This window comes from Rousettus aegyptiacus, unplaced genomic scaffold (assembly GCF_014176215.1).
Source record: "Rousettus aegyptiacus isolate mRouAeg1 unplaced genomic scaffold, mRouAeg1.p scaffold_m13_p_9, whole genome shotgun sequence".
NCBI classification, from domain to species: domain Eukaryota; kingdom Metazoa; phylum Chordata; class Mammalia; order Chiroptera; family Pteropodidae; genus Rousettus; species Rousettus aegyptiacus.
This window is the reverse complement of record NW_023416312.1, coordinates 25,147,185-25,168,829: the sequence shown is the minus strand read 5'-3', so window position 1 is coordinate 25,168,829 and position 21,645 is coordinate 25,147,185. Positions and strand designations below refer to the sequence as shown.

Genomic DNA, 21,645 nt, shown 5'->3' with positions numbered 1-21,645 from the left:
CCCTTGACTCCTCTCTTTCTCTCGCACCCTCCATCCAGTCTGTCAGGGAATCCTGTTCTCTCTACCTTCCGAATATATTCAGTCACAGGAACTTCTGTTCTTGGAAAGACACTGTAAGAGAATGAAAAGACAAGCCAAAAACTTGGGGTTAAATATTTGCAAATTATATACCTGACAAAAGACTTATGTCCAGAATATATAAAGAATTCTTAAAACTGAGAAAACATACAACCCAATTCAAAAAAGGGAAAAGATTTCAACAATTCAACAAAGATAAATGGATGGCAAATAAGCTCACACACAGTTGCTCAACTCCCTTAGTCATTAGGGAAATATAGGTTAATGCCACAGTGAGACATCTATACACACATGTATCAAAATGGCTAAAATCAAAAAGACTGATCACACCAAGTATTGGTGAGGATGTAGAATAACTGGAACTGATACACTGATATGGAGATGTAAAATGGTACAACCACATTAGAAAACAGTTTAGTGGTTTCTTAAAGAGTTAAATATATTCTTATAATATGACCCAGCCATTCTGCTCCTAAATATATACCTAAGAAAAATGAAATATATGTCCATACAAAGACTTGCATATTAATGTTCATAGCAGCTTTATCTATAATAGCCAAAAATTGGAACCAACTCAGGGCTCGTCAACAGATGAATGGATAAACAAATTATGGTATATCCTTACAGCAGAATACCACTCAGCAATAAAAAAGAATGAATTATTGATACGACAACATGGATGAGGTTCAAAATCTTTATACTGAGTGAAAGAAGCTGAATAATAATGAATACATACTGTATGATTCCATTTATATAAAAATTCCAGAAAATGCAAACTCATCTATAGTGATAGAAAGTAGATCAGTGGTTACCTGGGAACAGGGAACAGGATGACAAAGGAACATGAGGTAACTTTTGAGAGTGATGGATATATTCATTATCTTAATTGTGATGATTGTTTTATGGTTGTATACATATGTCAAAACTTATCAAATTATACATTTTAAACATGCAGAGTTTTTCATATGCTAAATATACCTCAGTAAAACTTTTTGGGGAAAACAAAGTATATTCAGAGTCTATCTCCTTTTTATCCTTTTTATTGTTTCCATCTTATTTCATCCACCATCATCTCTCCCCTTGATTACTGTAATAGCACCCTAACTGCTTTTTCTTTATAAAATTCTCACCCCCTTCCAATCTTCATAACAGAACAACCAAAGGTTTCCTTAAAAGTTGTCAGGTCATGTCACTGCAGCTTGAAACCCTCCAGAATAAAAGCCAAAGGCCTTTTATGGCCTATGCAGCCTTGCCACCTTTGATCTGACCTACGATTTACTCCACACACAGGTCTCATTGCTAATTTTCTAAAATTACAGGCACACCCCCTCCTTTAGTCGGTCTCTCTGCCTAGACCACTCCCTCACCTCTTTTTGGAAGTTTTTTCAAGTGAGTCTACTTTGACCACCCTATTTTAAGTTGCAATGTACCAATCCCTCTTACTTTGCTTTACTATTTGCTTTATCCCATAGCACTTTTAACATGCTCTATGATTTACCTTTTTTGGATTTTCTTGTCTTCTCTCACTGGAAAATGAGCTACATGAGGGCCTGAATCTTTGTCAGCTTACTTATGTATCTCAAGTACATAGAACAATGTCTGGCACATAGTAGGCTCTCAGGAAATAGTTCTGAAATTAATACTTATAGCATATAAATATTTTAAGATACATTGACAAATTCAAGTAAAACCAAAGAGGGGGATAAGAAGAAGAGCTTCAAAATATATGTGAGGAATAGTTATGCAACTGGAGACATTATCACAAAGAAGAATAGATTCAGTGGAAGCAAGAGCCCTCTCTTAACTGCTGAAGAGTTATTATATGGAAGAGGTAATATGTTTATTCTGAGATGCCCCTGAAGACAGAGCTAGGCCAAACAAGCCAAATAAGGACCCAGGCTGAGTAAGAATTTTTTCACTTTCTCAAAATTATAATAGGTTGCCATAAAATAGTCATCTCCTACTGGGCAAGGTCAAACAGAATGATCATCTATCAGGGATTGAAGGAGATCTCACATAGAGAAATGGGTGAATTAGATCATCTTGAAGTTTGTTCTATCTCAAAGATACTGTGATTTTTTTTTAAATCCAGTATTCCAGACAACTCAGAACACTGAATAAGTTGTGGAGTTAATTTTTCAAATGCTCATTTTACCTGTCATGTCAAAGGTAATGTCATACCTTCATCATATTATGATTACTTATTTTAGCCATATATCTGAAAAGCACATGACCCATTATTGCAGCCCTTTATTATTGCTGAAAATAAAATATTATTTCACTATTAGTTTGACCTTTATATGCCTCATTTGAGAATGTTTACTGGTATCATGGAATCAAATCTCCAGTCTCCTAGAATTCAGTCTAAGTTTCACATTTAAGAATTTGGACTTTGTTATTTTAGGTTAAGCTTCTTAACTTTTTGAAAGTTGTAGGTTTTATTTTCTTCTTTTATAGGAGAGGGATCGTTATGCCTACAAGATTCATCTTCCAGAAACGGTAGAGCAACTGAGGAAATTCAATGCAAGGAGGAAATTAAAGGTAAATTAAAGAAATCATCAAAAAGCCAGATACATTGATGATGATGTTTTTATTCTGTTTCGGGGACCATAAATATATTCTAATGTTGGCCATTATTTTTCATATAGCTAAATTCTCACTTCCAAAAATTACCACCATTTCAATAAGACTTTGATTTTTTAAATCATGTAAGGTAATATCTAAGTATGAATCTAAATGATAAGTTATAATAAATGGAAGGTTAATCATATTTTAGACTCATTTTTAAAATTCATAGCAAAGATAAAATTACTTTTAAAACAATAATTTACTATTCATTTTCTTAAACAAATATTTTGACAAAAATGTCAGTTTCGGTCACCGGAAACACCACCAAATTAGAATTGAAACTAGGATCGAACAACCATCACAAAGCAATAAAAATCCCCACTACCTTGGTGTACTAGAAGATATTTTCATATTACTTTTCTTCCCTTTTCTTTATTCTTCTTAAGTACCTTTCTCCTTTGACTACCCTTCTTATCCTCTACCCCACAAAAAAAATGATAATTACCTTATATGGGAAGCCCATTTGACTTCAATTTTTTTTAAAGACCTAACATCAAATAATGGAGTCTTGTTAGCATCGGGCAAATATTTTATGGGACAGCATTTCCCTCCCCCTAACTCTATTATATTATGGTCTTAAAATTAACTTATGTTTGGCTTGCTGTTCATTACTATAAAAACATTTAACTCTGTCTTCTAAGTCAAGGATCTTGACCCCCAGGCCATGGACTAATACTGGTCCTTGGCCTGTTGGGAACTGGGCCACACAGCAGGAGGTGGGCGGTGGGCAAGCAAGCGATGTTTCATATGTATTTGCAGCCGTTCCCCAGTGCTAGCATTACTGCCTCAGCTCCTCCTCAGTTCATCAGGCATGGGATTCTCATAGGAGCAACCATCCCTGGTGCCAAAAAGGTTGGAGACCACAGTGGTTGGTTGGATAATAGTCCTTCTTAGCCACATGACTCCTGCCAACTGTAAAACTTTTTTTGTAAGTATTTGCAAATATGTCACAAGTCGCAATAATAGTATTCATTATTAGTCAAGCCCTGAAATATGTGAATGATTGTATACTCTAGATTTATAAGAACATTTATATGAAGTTTGGGGAAACTATGTAGGCCACAATATTATCCTATAGAGCCAAACTGTCCAACAAGATAGCCACAGCCTACATGCAACAATTTAAATTTAAATTAATTAAAATTCCATAAAATTAAAGGTCAGTTCTTCAGTCACACTAGCAAATTCAAGTGCTCAATAACCAACCATATGTGGCTAGTAGCTACTCTATTGGACAATGCAGATAGAGGACTTTCGTCATTGCAAAAATTTCTCTTGGACAGTGCTGCTACAGAGCAAGGGAAATTTTAACATCATTGTTGGTGATGGTTATTCCAAGTTAAGCCTTTCTCCCAGTTGTTTTAAAGCAAGGATTCAAACTGACTCTTCTCTCTTTGCTTTAAAATCCGTTGGCAAAAATAATTATTAAGATGATATCCAAAGAAGTTTCCCAAGACTTTTATTTCTTTTCTTAGATATACACCTGAACCAGAACAGACTACAAGAGAAAAAAAGCTTATTATCCAAAATGAATTTTGGTCAGCTGTTTTTAAGTTAGTTCCCACCACCACCACCACCACCACCACCAAAGAAACCATGAATTCTTTCTCAGTTCTTCCCTAAAGTCTTCTTAACTCTAATACTGCTTTGGACTATGTGACATTACTCTGTCTGGGGTTGAACCTTTCATTTCCCAAATACAGGCTTTTTACCATAGGGCTTAGGTTTGCCCCATCACAAGAATCACATGCTGTATTTCTCCCAGTGCCACAAAATCAGACTTGGGCCTAAAATAGCCAAAATGGTGACTAAGATTCTCTCAGACAGGACCAAGCTGTCACAGCAGAAAGGGGTCATGTGAATTTACCACATCCCTTTGCAGGGATATTTAAAGTTTCGAAGCCTACCAAACAACCTAGAATTAGGAACATCAGCAGGGTTATTGAGTTTTTCAGCTTCTGCTACAGCTGTATTCTTTTGAGTGATTCAGTCAGTCATGATAAAGCATGTTACACCTACCTTCCTCAAAGAACTAATTCTCATTCTGCTTTTTCTGTAAGCTGCTAGAACAAAGATTGCAACTTCCCTGGTTTCCAGAGCCCACCATACAACTTATTTTCACAAATGAACAGCTAGGTACCCATCATTCTACCCAGACACTACTTTTAAGCTTTGCAAATATGGTGGGCAGCAACTGAATTTCTGATGCCCTTAGAAGCGAGTAAAAGGGAAGTTCACAGAAAACATAGAAAATTGCTTTTGTTACTTAGTTAGAGGTTGGCAATTTTTATTGTTGGTGGCAAGAAGAAAGAAGAATACAGACAGCATTATGGGAAAGAGTGGGCTCTGGAGCTACATTGCCTTTGGTGAATCCTAGCTCTGACACTTACAAGCTGTGAAACCTTGAACAAGTTTAAATGCTCTGTGCCTCAACTTCCTTATCTATAAAATGGAGATGATAATAGCTAACTTATAGGGTTATAAGGTTTTAATGAATTCATATATTATAGCAATCAGAACAGTACCTGGAAGACATAAGTGCTCCATAGATATTATTTATTTGCTTTTAACATTATTATGATTATTATTGTTTTATTATTATTTTAATGTTAATATCTTTGATTTGGTACTTTATTTATAAATAACTGTAATTCCTTAATGGACATGCCATACCATTGTAGCTTTTTTCCAGTCATCGACATTAGCATTTTGAGGTTTTTAAAGGCTTTTCAAAAATGTATAGAACCCGAAAATTTTCACTGGATAATCTCTATTTTTCTATTTCTTCCTAAGTAATTATGCTTAGACTTTTCCGACCATTTCTATCTTTTTCCTTCACAGTACCTAGAAAGAGAGGATCTTATACTTGTGATATATTATATATTCACGTCCCTTTCATTACTTTCCTCTAGTCTCATATCCATTATGTGATAGACATTCTTTAGAGCAGTGGCTCTCCGAGTGTGATCTCCCAGACCAATAGCATCACTGTCACCTGAGAACTTAATAAAAATACAAATACTCTGGCTCTAGTACAATCAGGCAAGAAAACAAAATAAAAAGCATTTAGATTGGAAAGAAAGTAAAGTTGTCTTTGTTTACAGATGATATGATCCTATATATAAAAAATCCTAAGGAATCTTTTAAAATCTCTTTCAAATAACAAGTTTAGCAAGGTGGCAGAATACAAGATCAGTATATAAAATTGAATTGTATTTCTATATATGAACAATGAACAATCTTAAAATTTAAGAAACAATTGCATTCATACTACCATTAAAATAATTAAATACTTATGAATAAATTTAACTAAAATAAGTGTAAGACTTGTAAACCTAACTGCTGAGAGAAATTAAAGAAGATCTAAATGGAAAGAAATTTAATGTGTGTGGATCGGAAGACTCAATATTGTTAAGATGGCAGTTCATCCCAAATTGATCTAAAGATTCAACACAATCCCTATCAAAGTTTTAGCAGAAATTGACAAACTGATCCTAAAATTTATGTGGAAATGCAAAGGACCTAGAATAACTAAAATAATCTGTAAAAAAAGAACAAAGTTGAAGGATTCATACTTTTCAATTCCAATACTTACTGTAAAGCTACAGTTAACAGGACACTCTGGTACTGGTATGGTATAAGTATAGATATGTAGATTATAGAACAGAATTAAGAGTTCAGGTATAAACCCTTTTATTTATGCTCAGTAGATTTTCAACAAAAGTGCAAAGGCAATTCAAGGGGGAAGGAATAGTCTTTTCAACAAATGGTGCTGGGACAATAAAACACATATAAGGCCAAATATTCTATAATTCCATTTATTTGTAATATCTACAATAGGTATTTATGTCTGCAAATCCATAGAGAAAGAAAGCATATTGGTGATGCCCCGATACTAGGTAGTAACTGCTTAATGGGTATAGGGAATTTGGTGGCGGGTTGCGGGGAGTAGGGTGAAGATGTTTTGGAACTAGACAGAAGTAATGGCCGCACAGCATTGTGAATCTACTAAATATCACTGAATTGTACACTTTTAAGTGGTTACTTATGTGAACTTCACATAACCCACTTTTTTACAACAGGTGATAAAATATTCTTCTTAAATACTGACTTTCACTTTGGCACACTTGAAGATATGACACATTCCCATAATAACAATGGCTTACTGTACCATTCTACTCACCTAAGAGACCACCCTTCTCTCCCTCAGCCCCAGGCATGCAGGAGGTTGGAGGGTTGTATATTTATTGAAAAGCCTCATGGGTGATTCTGATATGTCCACCTTATTGAGAGTTACTACTCTAAAGCACAAACTTGCAATGATTCTAGAAAAATCCATCATATGTACTTATCATAATTTAATTAACCAGCTGTAAACATGAAGATTGCTTCCAGTTTTCCATGGCCAGGAATACTATTGCATTGGCTATTTTCATTAATAAATCTTTGTACAGCTCTGATTATATCCTTAGGGTAAGTTCTCTGCTACTGGAATTGTTAGCATCAAAGTGTACATGTATGTAAGATTTTTGATCTCAATAAATAATTTGCCTTCAAAAAGGCTGATACCCAAACAGGTATTATTAGTGGAGATTTTATTGTTTTTGCAGTTAAAACATTTTTCTATTTCTGATAGTTTTGTGAAAATATTCTGTGCCAGAATATAAAACATTACTTATGTTACTTTGCTGAAATTTCAAGACAGTTACTCATTATTGGTTATAATAGTACTGATACTAAACAGTAAGAAATTTTTTTCCATATTTGTACTTTCATTTTGGCACTTAACCTCTTCAACAGGCTGTAGAAGATTACAAATCCCTAATGAGAAAATTATTTGGATAACTAGAAAGCATTAACATTATTTTCAGACTATAGATAAAAAAAAGTTTATGAAACTTTGCATGTGACTTGAATTATCATCATATACTTCTTTTCATTCTCCTTTATTTCATTGTTTTATTTTTACGTCTGAGAATGATGATGGAAAACTTCTCCATTTTGGTTACTAGTTTATACTGAGCTCTAGAATCTTAATATTTCAGTTTTAAAAATCCTCTAGAAACACTGTTTCCTTTAATAAACTACATAGGCCTGAGCATAGGCCTGAGCATATGCCGAGGTGTGAAGATCACTTTCTCAACTTGAATGTTAGGATGCCTGAGACAGACTGTGCGATCTAGGCTGTCTGGAAAATCTGTGCACTGTGTGTCTCTTGAGGCGGCACACCTGTACTCTAACCCTAGCTGTCATCTACTTGAAGGAGTTGTTGAGCAAGAGGGGTGGATGGAAAGTGGGAAGAGGGCTTTGGGGGTGTCCATGAGTGTCTGAGCATGTCTACGTAGGGAAGAATGCAAATCTGTTCTAAAAATCACCCCCCTTTTTTGATAAATTATATCTACATCCAGAAAGCAAATTTCCCTACAGTGAAGTATGTTGAAGAAATTCTGTATAAATAGAAGCAAGATTCTGTATTTGGGTAAATTTATTGCAATCAGTTCAAGACATGGTGAGTTGAATCCATGTGGTTCAATTTAGAGGATAAAATTATTTGTTCCTTATACATACAGAAAGCGAGTAATATTCCTGATAACTTTCTACAATTTTCCTTTATTGATTTTGCAGATTGCAAAAGCATAGCCTGCACACTTCCCTGACTTATTGATTAGTCTCTTAGATTCCTGAACTTTACAGAACTAGAAAAAGTTTGTTTAGGAATGCTGTTTTCCAATATTTTATACAGCTGAACTATCCAATGCAGTACTTATCCACTAACCATATGTAGCTATTTAAATTTTTATTTTAATTTGTAAATATTAAATAAAATTTTGAATTTTGATTTCTCAGTTGCAGTAGCCATGTTTCAAGTGCTCAATACCACATGTGGTTGATGGCTACTGTATTGGACAGCACAAGTATAAACATTTCTATCATTGCAGAAAGTTCTATTGTACAACACTGCTATCTGAAGTCTTGGCACCTCCAAGAGTGATGTTTACACCTATGCAGCACCTTTCGAGAAGTCAGCCAGGAATCTCTAACAGCTAACTTTTGGCATTCTTCCTCTTTCTGTTAATTCAACGAGAGCCGACTTAAGAATTTCTCAAGGACCTTTGAGCCTAATGAAAGCCAGCATTCTAGTGAGGTTATGTATAGATTAGCATAGCAGGTGTGGGCTCCAGCTACTCAGAGCAATAAATCTAGTACATAAAAGGCACCTTTAATTCTAAAAACAGAAAAAATATTATTCTGGTATGAGCAGTTTCATAAATAATAATAATATTTAAATAAATAATGAATAATAATTAAATAATGAATAATAATTAAAGTGATTTTGATCCTCTTGTATTGATTTTAAAAAGCAAGTCTATTAATTTTATAATTCTGAAATGGAGAATTTATTACTTCCTAAGTTAGGCAATGTTGCTTTTAAAAGTTATGTACATCAAAAGACCATCTTTATAAACTACTTTTTCACAGGCCATCAGAATTCCTAAGATATCTATGCCATACAATTGCTCTTAAATATAGCCATATCTACTACACTTTAAGTCTCATTTTTAATTTTATTAAAAGGAGATAGTGCAGACTCCTTTATTTATATATCCTAACTTTATGTGATGCAATTCCAGGTTTTAGACCTATGTTTAAGTTACATTTGAGTATCATATCTGTTTAGGCTATGATGACGATACCAAATGATAACTTTGGCTGTGACTATATGGAGAGAGAATGAAAGCTCTGATTTAATCACTTCTCTGATCATCTTGAATTTGTCTCATCATCTAGGACCTAATTCTCTTTTTGTAGGTTAATAATAACAATAAATGCTACTTATTTAAACACATACATACAGGTACTATGGTCACAGTTCTCCACTGTCCAGGCTGTTGTTGTCTCTTTGCAAGGTGACTTTGTAGTTCTTCCCGTTAAAAGAGAGAATCTGTTTTCCCAATCCTTGAATCTTGCTTGTCCTTGTGACTTGCTTGGACCAATAGAATATAGCAGAGGCAACATTATGCTAGTTCTGAGTTTTTGTTTCAGGAAGACTGAGGGCGTTTATTTGTTCCCTCTCTTGAACCTCTGCCATACCATGAGAAAATTTCGTTGGAAATGCATGGCCCAATACCCTCATCACCCTAGCTGGTAGCTAGCCAACTACCAGGCAAAGACCATAAAAAAGCCTCGCTGAAGCCAGCAAAGCCCATAGGACCTAATTATTAAATGTAATCAACCCAAATCCTTTAACATTTCTACCTTGAAATGATTTTCTAGCCTTTTTGGTCATCTCTGTTCAGCCTCATCCTCTCCAAGTTTAAGGCTTTGAATTTAGTGTTCTGCATCCTAATAAGATGACCCTCTCTCAAATTCTGTGTCACACTCATATTTACATGTCCCTGTGGTGGACTCCCTGCCGCCCCCCAGTATATTGTACTATAGCTATGTGTTACCTTGCCAATTGCATACAAAGCCAGTTATCCTACATGTTATACTTGTGTATTTTGTATTTAGACTTGTTAAAATGTACCTCCCTATCAAACTTCAAGATGTTTGTTTCTGAGCTAAGTTAGGGGACACCAAAAAAGGAGCACATATTGGTTTTTTGCTTGGCGTTGTCTTCAAGGCAGCTATACATGTATTCAACTCTTATGCTTCTTACTTAATAAGTTTGTTTTGCCTCCTTAAGTCTGTTTACTAGTTTAACTTAGCAGAAGTCTGAGCTAACCATGTTCTTTTTTTTAACTTCCTTAAATGAGACACAGAATCATCTAGCTGGGAGCATTCCATTTTGATGTTTGACATATGAACTATAATTATGATTAAGTTAAGAATTGATTACTTATTGATTTCTTTGAGTTTAGAATCTGCCTTTTTTCTAGATTAATTTGCTTGAAAATTGCATCCTTAGTATTAGTTATCTTAACAGCTTGTGAATAGTCTTAATTCAAAATTGGTATGTTTTACTTTCAAAGCATACTAAAGTGTACCTACTAAATTAGATAGAAAACTTCTTTACCAAGAATTTAACAAAATAGGAAGTTTGAAGAGCTACTTATATAAGATCTGAGTTCCTTAATAACAATAGTATAGTACAGGGATTAGCAAACTACCACCTGGAAACCAAATCTAGCCCACCACCTATTTTTATATGGAAAGTCTTATTGGAACGCAGCATGAACATTCATGTATGTATTGTCTATGGCTGCTTTCACACTACAATGACAGAGTTGAGTAGTTGCCTTCAAGCCTAAAATATTTATTGTCTGACCCTTTACAGAAAATGATTGTTGACCCCTAGTGTAGTAAAAACTCTTAAACTTGGAGGAGTAGTCAGAGAATCTCAATTCTGCCTACCCTTGATTCTATCTCAAAGTTGGCAGCAATCTTAATAGGTTGCTAAGCCTCTCTGAACCTCGATTTCCTAATCTACAGAATGAGTCTCTTAGAATGAATCATCTCTAAGGTTGACTCTCACACTCTAATAAAATTCTATAAATCCATAAAGTGTTTCAGAACCATTTTGCTATTTTACATAGTAATTTTGTGTGGAAAATTCTAACAGCATGCAGTCACTGAGTTTAGAGAACTAAATAACAAAACCGCTAGCTATAAAACAAATAAATTAGGAGCTCTACTATTGTTTCAAAAGAATATACCTCTCAGGGCTCCTTTAAATAGTGCTTTCCTGGTAGTGTAAGTATTTCTAGATCTTTGGCTACAGTAGTAGCTAGAATATGCCTTGAAACATAAAACTAACACATACCATAGGAGAAGGGGGGTGAGAGAGGTTGAAGAGGGTAAAAAGAGTCAAATACATGGTGACGGAAGACTAAACTTTGGGTGATGAGCACACAATACAAAATATAGAGACAATGTATTATTGTGCACTTGACACTTTATAAAATCTTATTAACTAATGTTAATTTAATTTAAAAACTCAATTAACTTTATTTGGAAATAAAAATAAAGCATCTCTAAAATTTTAGTTTCAGTGTATGACGAACACATGATTTGATTTATAAAAATTCCATTCCCACCCAGCTTTTAGGGAAGATGTATAATATGTAAAGTGAAATAAGCTTCTACTGTAGAAAGAAGAACTCAGCATTCAGTACTATTTTTTCATCGTGGTAGCTGACCATAAAATTCTGCCTGAGAACTTCTCATGTATTAACTCTAGACTTTTGGAAATCTAAAACATCGCCTAGAATGGTATTACCACTTTTCTCTTCCCTTTCTACAGTCTGTGTCTTTTTCAATTTCTGTTTTTAGAAGGAAACCCTAACATGACTCCCCTAAAAATGAATCTTGTGGAAATATATTTCGATTAATGTTTTTATATAGGCCTACACACATAAAAGATTTGTCTTTTCAAAAAAAATCTGAGTTCAGTATTTAAAATTTAGACTTAAAAGACTACTTGCATGAATTGATACTTAGACCAACAAAAGGCTATGCTCATGTTCTAGCTCTATATTAGTAGGGTTAGTAATCATTTGCATTTACAAAATGCTTTACAGTTTACAAAGCACTTCCATATACATTATGACTTTTGACAAACCTATAAAGTAAGTAATGTCTGTTTTAATATTCTCACTTTATGATGGAGAAAAAAACTCAGGAAGTTAAATGATTGACTCAAGTAGCATCATGCAGCTTAAAAGTGGTAGAGCCAAGGAATACATCTGGATATTCTAGCCTATACCTAAAACTCACAGAATTGAACACTTTTACAAAATAGGTACTGTCATTCTTTTTGTCACTGAAACAATAATTCCCAACCTTTTTCCACCCAACAGTCCTAAGGGATGTCATGCACTCAATATGACAGTGATTCCCAATGAGGAATCAGGGGAGGTTATGCATGTGGTTTAAAAGAGTCACATGTAGTTGATTCTGCTATGTGGCCTGATCAAGAAATACTGTACAAGAGCAACATATAGTCATTGTTAACAGCAAAAAGAAAGGGGGGAAAAGATTCAAAAAGGAAAAGTGGCTCATATTTCTACTTCCCAGAGATAATTAATACTAATAACAGTTTGATATATGTTGTCTTTTTTCTAAATGAGATCATACTATAGATTGTTTTAAAACCTTTTTTGTGTAATTCATCACAAGCATCTTTGTATTTCATCCTTCTGCAGCATCATTTTATAGAGACCACAGAATATTCCATTGTGTGGTACTTGCTTGAGTTCAAGATGTAAATGGTTTCATATACTTTTGCATCTCCAACATTGTTATTCTGTTATATGCATATGTGATCGATTTAAAGGAATCCAAAATTATTTAAAAGCTACCTTTTTTCTAGCTGTCATCTCCTATATATTTGACTTTCTGAATAATCAATCCTTAAATAACCATTTGTTAACTTTTTATATTCATGCATTTGTTTTAATGTATAATATTTTTATCTCTTTGTTTTAGGGTGCAGTACTAGCAGCTGTGTCAAGTCACAAATTCAACTCATTCTATGGGGATCCCCCTGAAGAGTTGCCAGACTTTTCTGAAGACCCTACCTCCTCAGGTAACTAGGTCATTCATTCATTCACCAGTGTGAATCATTTGGAGTCTACATCCTTTCTCTTCCATTTTGAATAAACCTTTCTCTGTGAATCTAGTCAGATCCTCCAAGGGATGCCAAGGAATTTTGTCAGCAACCAAATCCTGTCCACACGTACCCGGTTCCTTTTAATCATAATAGCAAAGTTTCTCTTGCCTACTACTCTAAAACCAACATTTCACTTTTTCCTTTTTACCTCAGAAATATGTCTTCCCTTTTTCCCACTCCAGGCCTAATGTTGCACTTCATCCAATCCAACTTTGTAGTCAACCTTTTTGGATCACTCTGATTACCTTCTATCCCAACAAAAAGTTCTGATGTAAGAGTTTCTCCATGTCGACTGTAGCAGAGCAGACATTGGGGCAGCACTGCTTTTAATTGAATCTTTCCATGTAAAGCTGTCTTGTGAATTCTCTCTTGAAATTATTTACAAGTTCTCTTTTTTTAAAGTCTATAACACATGTACACAAGAATTCAAGGGAGAAAACATAGAACAGTTATCTATATTGATTAAATGTTTAGAGGTATTCCTGAAAAAACTCACCAGTGTTCACAAAATTATATTATAAAATGCCCATATTTTCATCTTAACTAGCAAAGTATTCCCAAATATCATTCACTAAAAATCCACAGGATCCATATATATGTATATAGAGATGCATGTATATATGTTTAAGTTTTATTTTATTTATGTATTTCTTTATTAATTTAACCCCTGCATCACATGTCCCCTGCCCTCGATTTTTCTTTTTTCTTTAGAGTCTCTCATTCGTCATATGGTCGACTTGGTGCTGTTGATTTGATTCTTGTACTCTTAGACTAGCTCATTCAATGTTTATATATTACCATTGGCATCAAGGCCTAAGGCCCATTCTAAAGCATGAGTTCTTTGTCCTTCACAATTAGGAATATAGAAAGTAGGGATATGCTAATATTCTTTCCTGTTGGAACCATGAGCATTTATCAGTATTTATGCTTCTTCCTGCTGTTTATATGTATATGTGCACATACAGGCTCAAATGCAAATACGTACATGCGCATATATAGGAAGAGCATTTCTTACCAATTGGTATGTGCTTACACCTTGTGCAAGATGACAGGATCAGATTTTCCATTCCAGCAGCTATACAGTTCCTGATTTTGACCATTACTAATTGGGATGTGAATCTTCCTCTTTTGAGTGAAGGTGATTTCCAAAAACATTCAAAAATGGGAATCTTAAGAGAAGAGACTCTGAGGAGAAGGCTTTGCTGGTTTCCTTTTGTTCTGATTTGATAATTGCCCAGAGCCCTTACTACATGAAAGACAAGGCCATAGTTGTGTTTATAGATATGTTCCCTAGTGTTCCCTATTGTTTCTTGTCTTTTTTTTCCGTTTGTTGTTGTTGTTGTTCCTTTCACCTGTGGCTTCTTGTGGTTGTTTGTTAGCTCGGCACCTCTTTCGTCTCTCCTCATAGTCAGATTACAGTTGACCCTATCTAGCGGGACTGGATCCAATAATGGTTTTATGTTGTGCTGTGATTACGTGATATAGTCACATACTTGGAATATATTTCAAGACTTTAGATCAAAATCTCTAATACTATTTTAACCTTTAGAAATGGGCCTACAGACCAGTATGGATGGTCCCTGCAATAGTTTCATAGACCTGATCTTTAATGTTGCCCTTTAATATGTACCTCTGCCTAGTAAGAGTTTAATGAGCTCGTGAGTGTTCCTTTCTGTGAAAAGTTGGGTTTTTCTTTCAGGGAAAGGAATTGTCTATAGTTATAGTCATGTCTATTTTCTATTAAATATATTTTGTAGCCCAATTTTTTGTTTCTCAGTACAATCTATAAATGATATGGTTGAAATAGTTTCAGATAACACTACTTGCTTTTTAAATGAAAAAATAAATTTATTACACTGTCTTGCAGGTAGCCTGCAAGCCCTCAAATTAATTGTTCACAATTTCACATTTCATCTTTCTTTTCCTGCAGTCACACCCTATTTCTTTTTTTTGTCTTTTTTAAAATTTCTAGATCTTAATAATCTTGTATGCAGCCTATATCTTCATTTGATGTGCTAAATGTCTGTCTTCAAAATATTTTTAGATAGCACTGTCTATCTGCTATGAATAAAAGATAGAAGAATTATCATGTCTGATCACCTACCCTAAGAGGAAATTATTGTATACTCAGGAGTCAAAACGAAAGAAAAATATGAAGGAAATTTTATGATTTTTTCTTTCACGTGGCTATCAGAAATTATTTATATGTTCCTAAAATTAATTTTTAAAACTAAGCTGTTTAAAGGGAGGCATACAATTTTAGTAGCATTCTTTATCAAATAGCTATCTGCCAGCAACTTCCTTTTCTGCAACCAACAGTAATGGTTGTATGGTTGGTTGAAGAAAGCCTATTATATAGTTCATCTGGATTGACATAATTTCATAAATTAACACACCTATATTTTTTATTATTTTTTATTTTTCATTTCTTTATTTCTTAATATTTTTATTAATTTTCAAATCTAAATTATTCTGTTTAATTCTAATCTTTAAATTCTGCATCATTTATTTTAAGTTCTCAACATTATCCTTTCCACTGTCTTTATGTTTAAATTTGCATGGGTTTGTTTTACAGTACAAAACACAAAACACTTTTCATCATTACCTGAAAGTTCTTCCAAGCCCATGGCAAAAAGAGAAATATGATCATAAAGCATGTATTTGTAGAATGGGGGTGGAGGTGCAGAAGAAGGGGTTAGAGAGAGAGAAGAGTATAAGGTCACCAACTACCCTTTCTTGAGATGGACTGTCTATTTTTCATCTTTACAAAATGCCTTTTCTAGTCTTTTCTACAAAATGCCTTTTCTAGTCTTTTCTATGAAATGACAATAAATGGTTGGTAGTTAGATTTGTTTAATGATCTTGTTTGACAAAATTAAAAGCTGACAATTCTATTTTGGTCCCCTCAAAATTCTATTTAAAATTACAATTTGAAAATAAATTTAAAACAAATCAGTTTCCCAATTTGTCATCTAAAGAAGAATCTAACATGTTTAGGTATGCTGTTTACATTCTAAAACAATTTTTACATGAGATTTTTCTCTATTTCAATTATTGAAATTACTATATATATATTCACTATAATTTGCTGAGTTTAATCTTATGATAAACAGTATATTTTAGCTTTGTTATTTAATCAAAGTGAAAATATTCTGTTTTCACATTTCAAATCAAAGAAGTTAGAATCAGAACCCAGTGTTTTATTGACTGAAATCCTAAACAATCCCAGTAAATGTGCTTATGGAACAGAGGGGCTCACTTTGGGCTCAGCTGAAGGACCCTGCTTTTTGCGGCTCATCTACTGGGCCCAACTGTGGCTTGATAACCTGCTTGCTCTAAAATCGTACTGTTTGTTGTTTGTCCATATGCTGCCTTCCTCCTAGGACTTCTAGCAGCAGAAAGTAGGTATCCCTTTGTTTTCCTCTAAGGTTTAATTTTTAATGCAAAAGTGTTTGGCTTTGCATGGTTCATAGTCAGCTTGACTTTTTCCTTGGCTGTTTGTATTTAGATGTTTAATTATGAATTTTAACACTGCCTGATCATAAAATAAGTGCTTGGATATATTGATTTCCTGGGGCATTGTTATACAAATAATATTAACTTCTCACTTCTTTCATGAGGAAAAGAGGCAGTGTTAAAATTTTAACTGTACTTAATATTATTTCACATCTTAATTTCAAGCACAAATACATTAATTCTGGGGAAAGGGTAACATTTTATTTTATAGTTTGCTTTCAAGAAAATTATCAGGGTAAGTGAATTTTTCCTTTGATAATTACATGATCTATAAGCAGTTTTTATTGCTCTCTGTTAATGACTATTTTCAGTTTATTGATATAGAGCTATGAAATAAACTCCTGAATTTATTTCTCTTAACTTTTACCATCAGAAAGAACATTGATAAAGAATAATGTAATGGCTAGATTTATACTACAAAGGGATGTAATTTGAGTATGTAAAATAAAAAGTATGTAAGAAATTACATATACATACATGCACACAAAAATGAATACAAGTAAAATTTAGGCAATCTGAATAATATGGGTGGATTGTATCAATGTCAGTATTCTGGTTTTGATATTATACCATAGTTTTGTAAAATGTTACCAGTGGAGAAACTGAGCAAAATATATAAGGGATCTCTGTATTATTTCTTACAACTACATATGAATCTTTAATTATCTCAATAAAAATTTCAATTACCTTAACATTGTGCTTATTGGAGGAAAAGTATATGAGACAAAGATAAATTAGAAAATCTGGAAGCTAACAATTGAATTCATTGTCATATTTCGTTGCCTTCATTACAGTCATGCACTGCGTAACAATGGAGATATGATCTGAGAAATGTGTCATTAAGCAATTTCATCATTGTGTGAACATTAGTAGAGTGCACTTACCCAAACCTAAGTGGTATAGCCTACTAGTGTAATTGTATGTGCTCTACTTTTATGTGATTGTTAGTGCAGTGGATTTGTTCACACCAGCATCACCACAAACAAATGAGTAATGTGTTGCACTATGACATTACAACAGCTATGACATTACTAAGCAATAGGAATTTTTCAACTCCATTATAATCTTGTGGGACCACCATTGTATATGTGGTCTGTCATTGACCAAAACATAGTTAAGTGACACAGGCCTGTATAAAAATGTCACAGTATATTAGTTACCTGTTGCTATGTAATGAATAACCACAAAGCAGCATTTATCATCTCACAGTTTCTATGGGTCAGGAATCTAGGCATGGCTTCACTGAGTGCCTCTGACTCAAGGTCTCATGAAATTATAGTCAGGCTGTTGTCCAGAGCTGAGATCTCATGTGAAGGCCCAACTGCAGAGGGTAGGGGTCAAGGGAAGAGATTGGCTATAAAGGGACAAGAGGAAACTTTTTGGAGTGATGAAAATGTACACTTACATTGGGAAATTATAACTTAATGAATTATACCTTATAAGTAGATTTTATAAAACACTGTTGTGCTTGTAAGGAGGGGGTTTTGATTGAGTATGTGATATGAATGTGTGTATAGTGATTCAATGTTGTATAAATGGGGTTGCTAATATGACAGCAAAGAGAAGTTACTGATAACTCTTCAGAAGCTAGACTAGATTAAGATGCTGAATTTACTCAGTGATACACTAGCTTTTATAGCTATATGTATAATTGTGTAAATACACACATAGAAATCTTTGTTACTGAAATAAGTACATATATGGGTATATGCAGTTATCAGATATGTGCATTGTATATATTTATTGAAACTCATTGAATGGTAAACTTAATATTTGTATATTTCACTTTAATGTAAATGTACCTAAGAGAGAAAGAACTATCAAAATCCATGCTTAAAGTGTTTAAAGGTGAAATGACTGATGTTGCGAATATTGCAAACTATTAACAATTTTAGAAGCTAGATGGTAAGTACAATTCTTTCAGCTGTATACACTTGAATTTTTTCATAGTAAAACATAAAAGGAAATAGTTTTAAGACAGACAGCCTACTTTGACATTAAGAACTTTTTTAGTTTAAACATTCTACTATTTATTATTCTTTCCTTCTTTCAATTTGTTTTCACTCAGTCAACTTTTTAATGAGATTTTTTTTCCACTCCTGTAATGAAAGTCTTCTAGACTCAAAGTTGTCATTGACCCTAAAAGCATGTTCCTCTTTAAAGAAATAGACTCAGGAAACAGTTTTAAAACAGTTGACATATTTATGCTTTTTTGATTATTTCATAATAGTAGCAGAAAACTTTCGAAAGACTTGTTTCTATCAGTGAGATTCTTAGAAAAAGCAGAAACATTCAAAGTTAAAATGTATGATTATCAACCTAATTTTTAGATATAAACTTGATTACCAAATGAATTATGCAAAAATTAAAGTAAAATACTATTCCGAAGGCAGGGTTTGATTACTTTCTAATAGATTTATCATTGTGGAAGTTTAGACTGAAGCTTAAGAAAATAAACCTTATATGGTAAATAAAATTGAGATTAATGAGAGAATAGAAATTGGATATCATCTTATTACCAAATGCAAATTTTTCAGGTATGTTGCTGAGGATGAAACATAGTTTGTGGAGGCACCAGTCTATAGTGGATTGTTAGAGACCTGGATTCTAGGACTCACTATTCTTCTCAGTGCTATGGCCCCAGGTTAATTTAACCCTGCTGAGCCTCTGATTTTTCAAATATAAAAATACTTACTATGAGATTATTGTAAAATCATGTAAGGCAATCAATGTAGAAGCACTTTGGAAATTATAAACTGTTATATAAATAGAAGTATTAAAATAATTTTCATTATGACTTTAGGGAAACTGCCATAAAATTAACTGTTTTCTGTGATTTCATAATAATACTTTATTTTTAATTCTTCAGCATCTGCTCAGGGAAAATCATTTTAATTGAACACGTTTTATTGTGTCTTTTTGTACAAAACACTCTTAAAGCACAGCCTGGAATACAAACATGAATAGGATGCCTATAGTCCTGCCATTAAATAAATTGCCCTCTGAGGTGAACTCATACTATTTATGTATTGATTTTTGTCAAGGTAGTTACAAGTTTATACAGTGGTCTTATAAAAAAATTTAAAAACATCATTTTCAGTTTTTGAGATAAGTGATCTTTCAGATATGATAGTAGTGATCAACAAAATAAATACTAGTAGCACCTTAAGAGTCTGTGTATGCATGTTATGTCATATTATTTTTACTGCCTCAGTGTTTAAAACAAATAGCAATAGAAAAGCCCCATAAATGTTTTTGTTAATTCATATTTTATAATGAATTGGAAAAATTATGATACTTTGAGGTGGGCTCGGTATTGAACTACAGATAATAATTACATATATCTGTCAGACTAAGAATGTGTTCTGTAGTTCTGCTGGTCATGCTCAAAGAAAAATAATGAAACTAGACGAGGTATCAATGGAAGGTGTTAAAATGATCAAGAGTGAAGAAAGATTTTGAGGTTAAACGAAAAATATGTGTTTATTCAATTTGAAACGACGAAGGAAAAATGGATTAAAAACTAATTTTCCTACCTAATTACAGAAACTTAAAATTAAGGGCACATTTCAGAGTTTACAATAGGCAACTTGAATACAGCTATGGAAATGCTTCCATTCATGAGTTAATCGTATTAAGGTGCAAGATAAGACTATAAATCAGTTCAGAAAAAGTAACAGATTAAAGGAGGTTAAATAGATCTGCTGACCTGGTGGGTGTTGCCCACTAAAACAGATGCCTTTGGGCTTTCCAGCAAAGCATCCACTGGAGCCATACAAGCAGATTAGACCCTAAGTGGAGGTGTTGAATTCCTGCTCATCCATCTCTTCTCCGAAGTTCTCCCCACTAGGAAACCTATTTCTGTTTTACTTTTTTTTTTACCTCATCTATATTATTTATTTCAGGGTATAACATAGGGCGACTACTTCACGCAGCAGCCTGAGAGTCCCTTCCTCAAGGCCAGAGATCATTACCTTTTTTGCTCTGAAGCTCCTACCTAGAATCTGGCAAAAAAAAAAAAAAACCGGAACATTCCATAAAGGTTTTGGTTATTGTCTGGCCCAATAGGGTTCAAGTTCTTTTTTTAACCTCCATACCCATGCATAAACCATACATAACTTATTGTTGAAGGTTCCCACTATGTTTCCTGGTGTAGTAAGTCAGGTACAGCATAGATTTCAGAGCCAGACACAACAGAGTTGAGTCCTGGCTCCACCACCTCTACCTATGACCTTCCTTGGCCTCTCTGAACTTCCGTTCCTTATCTAGAAAGGTCAGGTGATATATATCTACCTTACTGCATTGTTCTGAGGATGTGGCTGGCATGTATTAAACACTTAAGAATTGGAAGCTGCTGTTATTATGATGTTTCTTTAGTACTGAATTAATTCAATGCATACTTTGTGGATATTATAAAATGAAGCAAATACAGATCTACCTTAAGGAACTCACAGCACAGAAAAGAAGAATGAACAAGTGCACATGTAGTGTGTTGATGGAACAGGAATTTCACAGAGCTTTGGGAGATCACAGACCAACAAATGATACATCTCTGGTCTGGTACAGCCCAAATTGCTTCCCAGCAGTTACACTTGCCATCTTAGTGTTTGATAAATACAAGATTGTTTTATTTTAATCTTATAGTATTAATAAATTGCTAACTGGATTTTATACTAGCATTGATGCTAAAAAAAAAACAATAAAAACTAGATCAGATTTCACTAAGATAACTGAGCGACAATGTTAACTAGATTTTTTGGTACCTGTTGAATTTTTTTAATATACAAAAGAATTTTTTCACTAGTATTTTT

At 33.7% G+C, this 21,645-nt stretch overlaps 1 protein-coding gene across 9 annotated transcripts in view; it reads left to right on the top strand.

The window, feature by feature from the left end:
• CASK (calcium/calmodulin dependent serine protein kinase) overlaps positions 1–21,645 on the top strand; it is a 365,515-nt gene that overhangs the window by 254,117 nt on the left and 89,753 nt on the right. For 6 of the 9 annotated variants that reach the window (XM_016156554.2, XM_036226931.1, XM_016156547.2 and 3 more), the window contains exons 9-11: positions 2,536–2,619; positions 13,135–13,234; positions 16,702–16,719. In XM_016156554.2, the coding sequence (XP_016012040.1) occupies positions 2,536–2,619; positions 13,135–13,234; positions 16,702–16,719 (202 nt within the window). The remainder of the gene's footprint in view (positions 1–2,535; positions 2,620–13,134; positions 13,235–16,701; positions 16,720–21,645) is intronic. The other 3 variants (XM_016156558.2, XM_016156551.2, XM_016156553.2) reach the window with 1 other exon arrangement.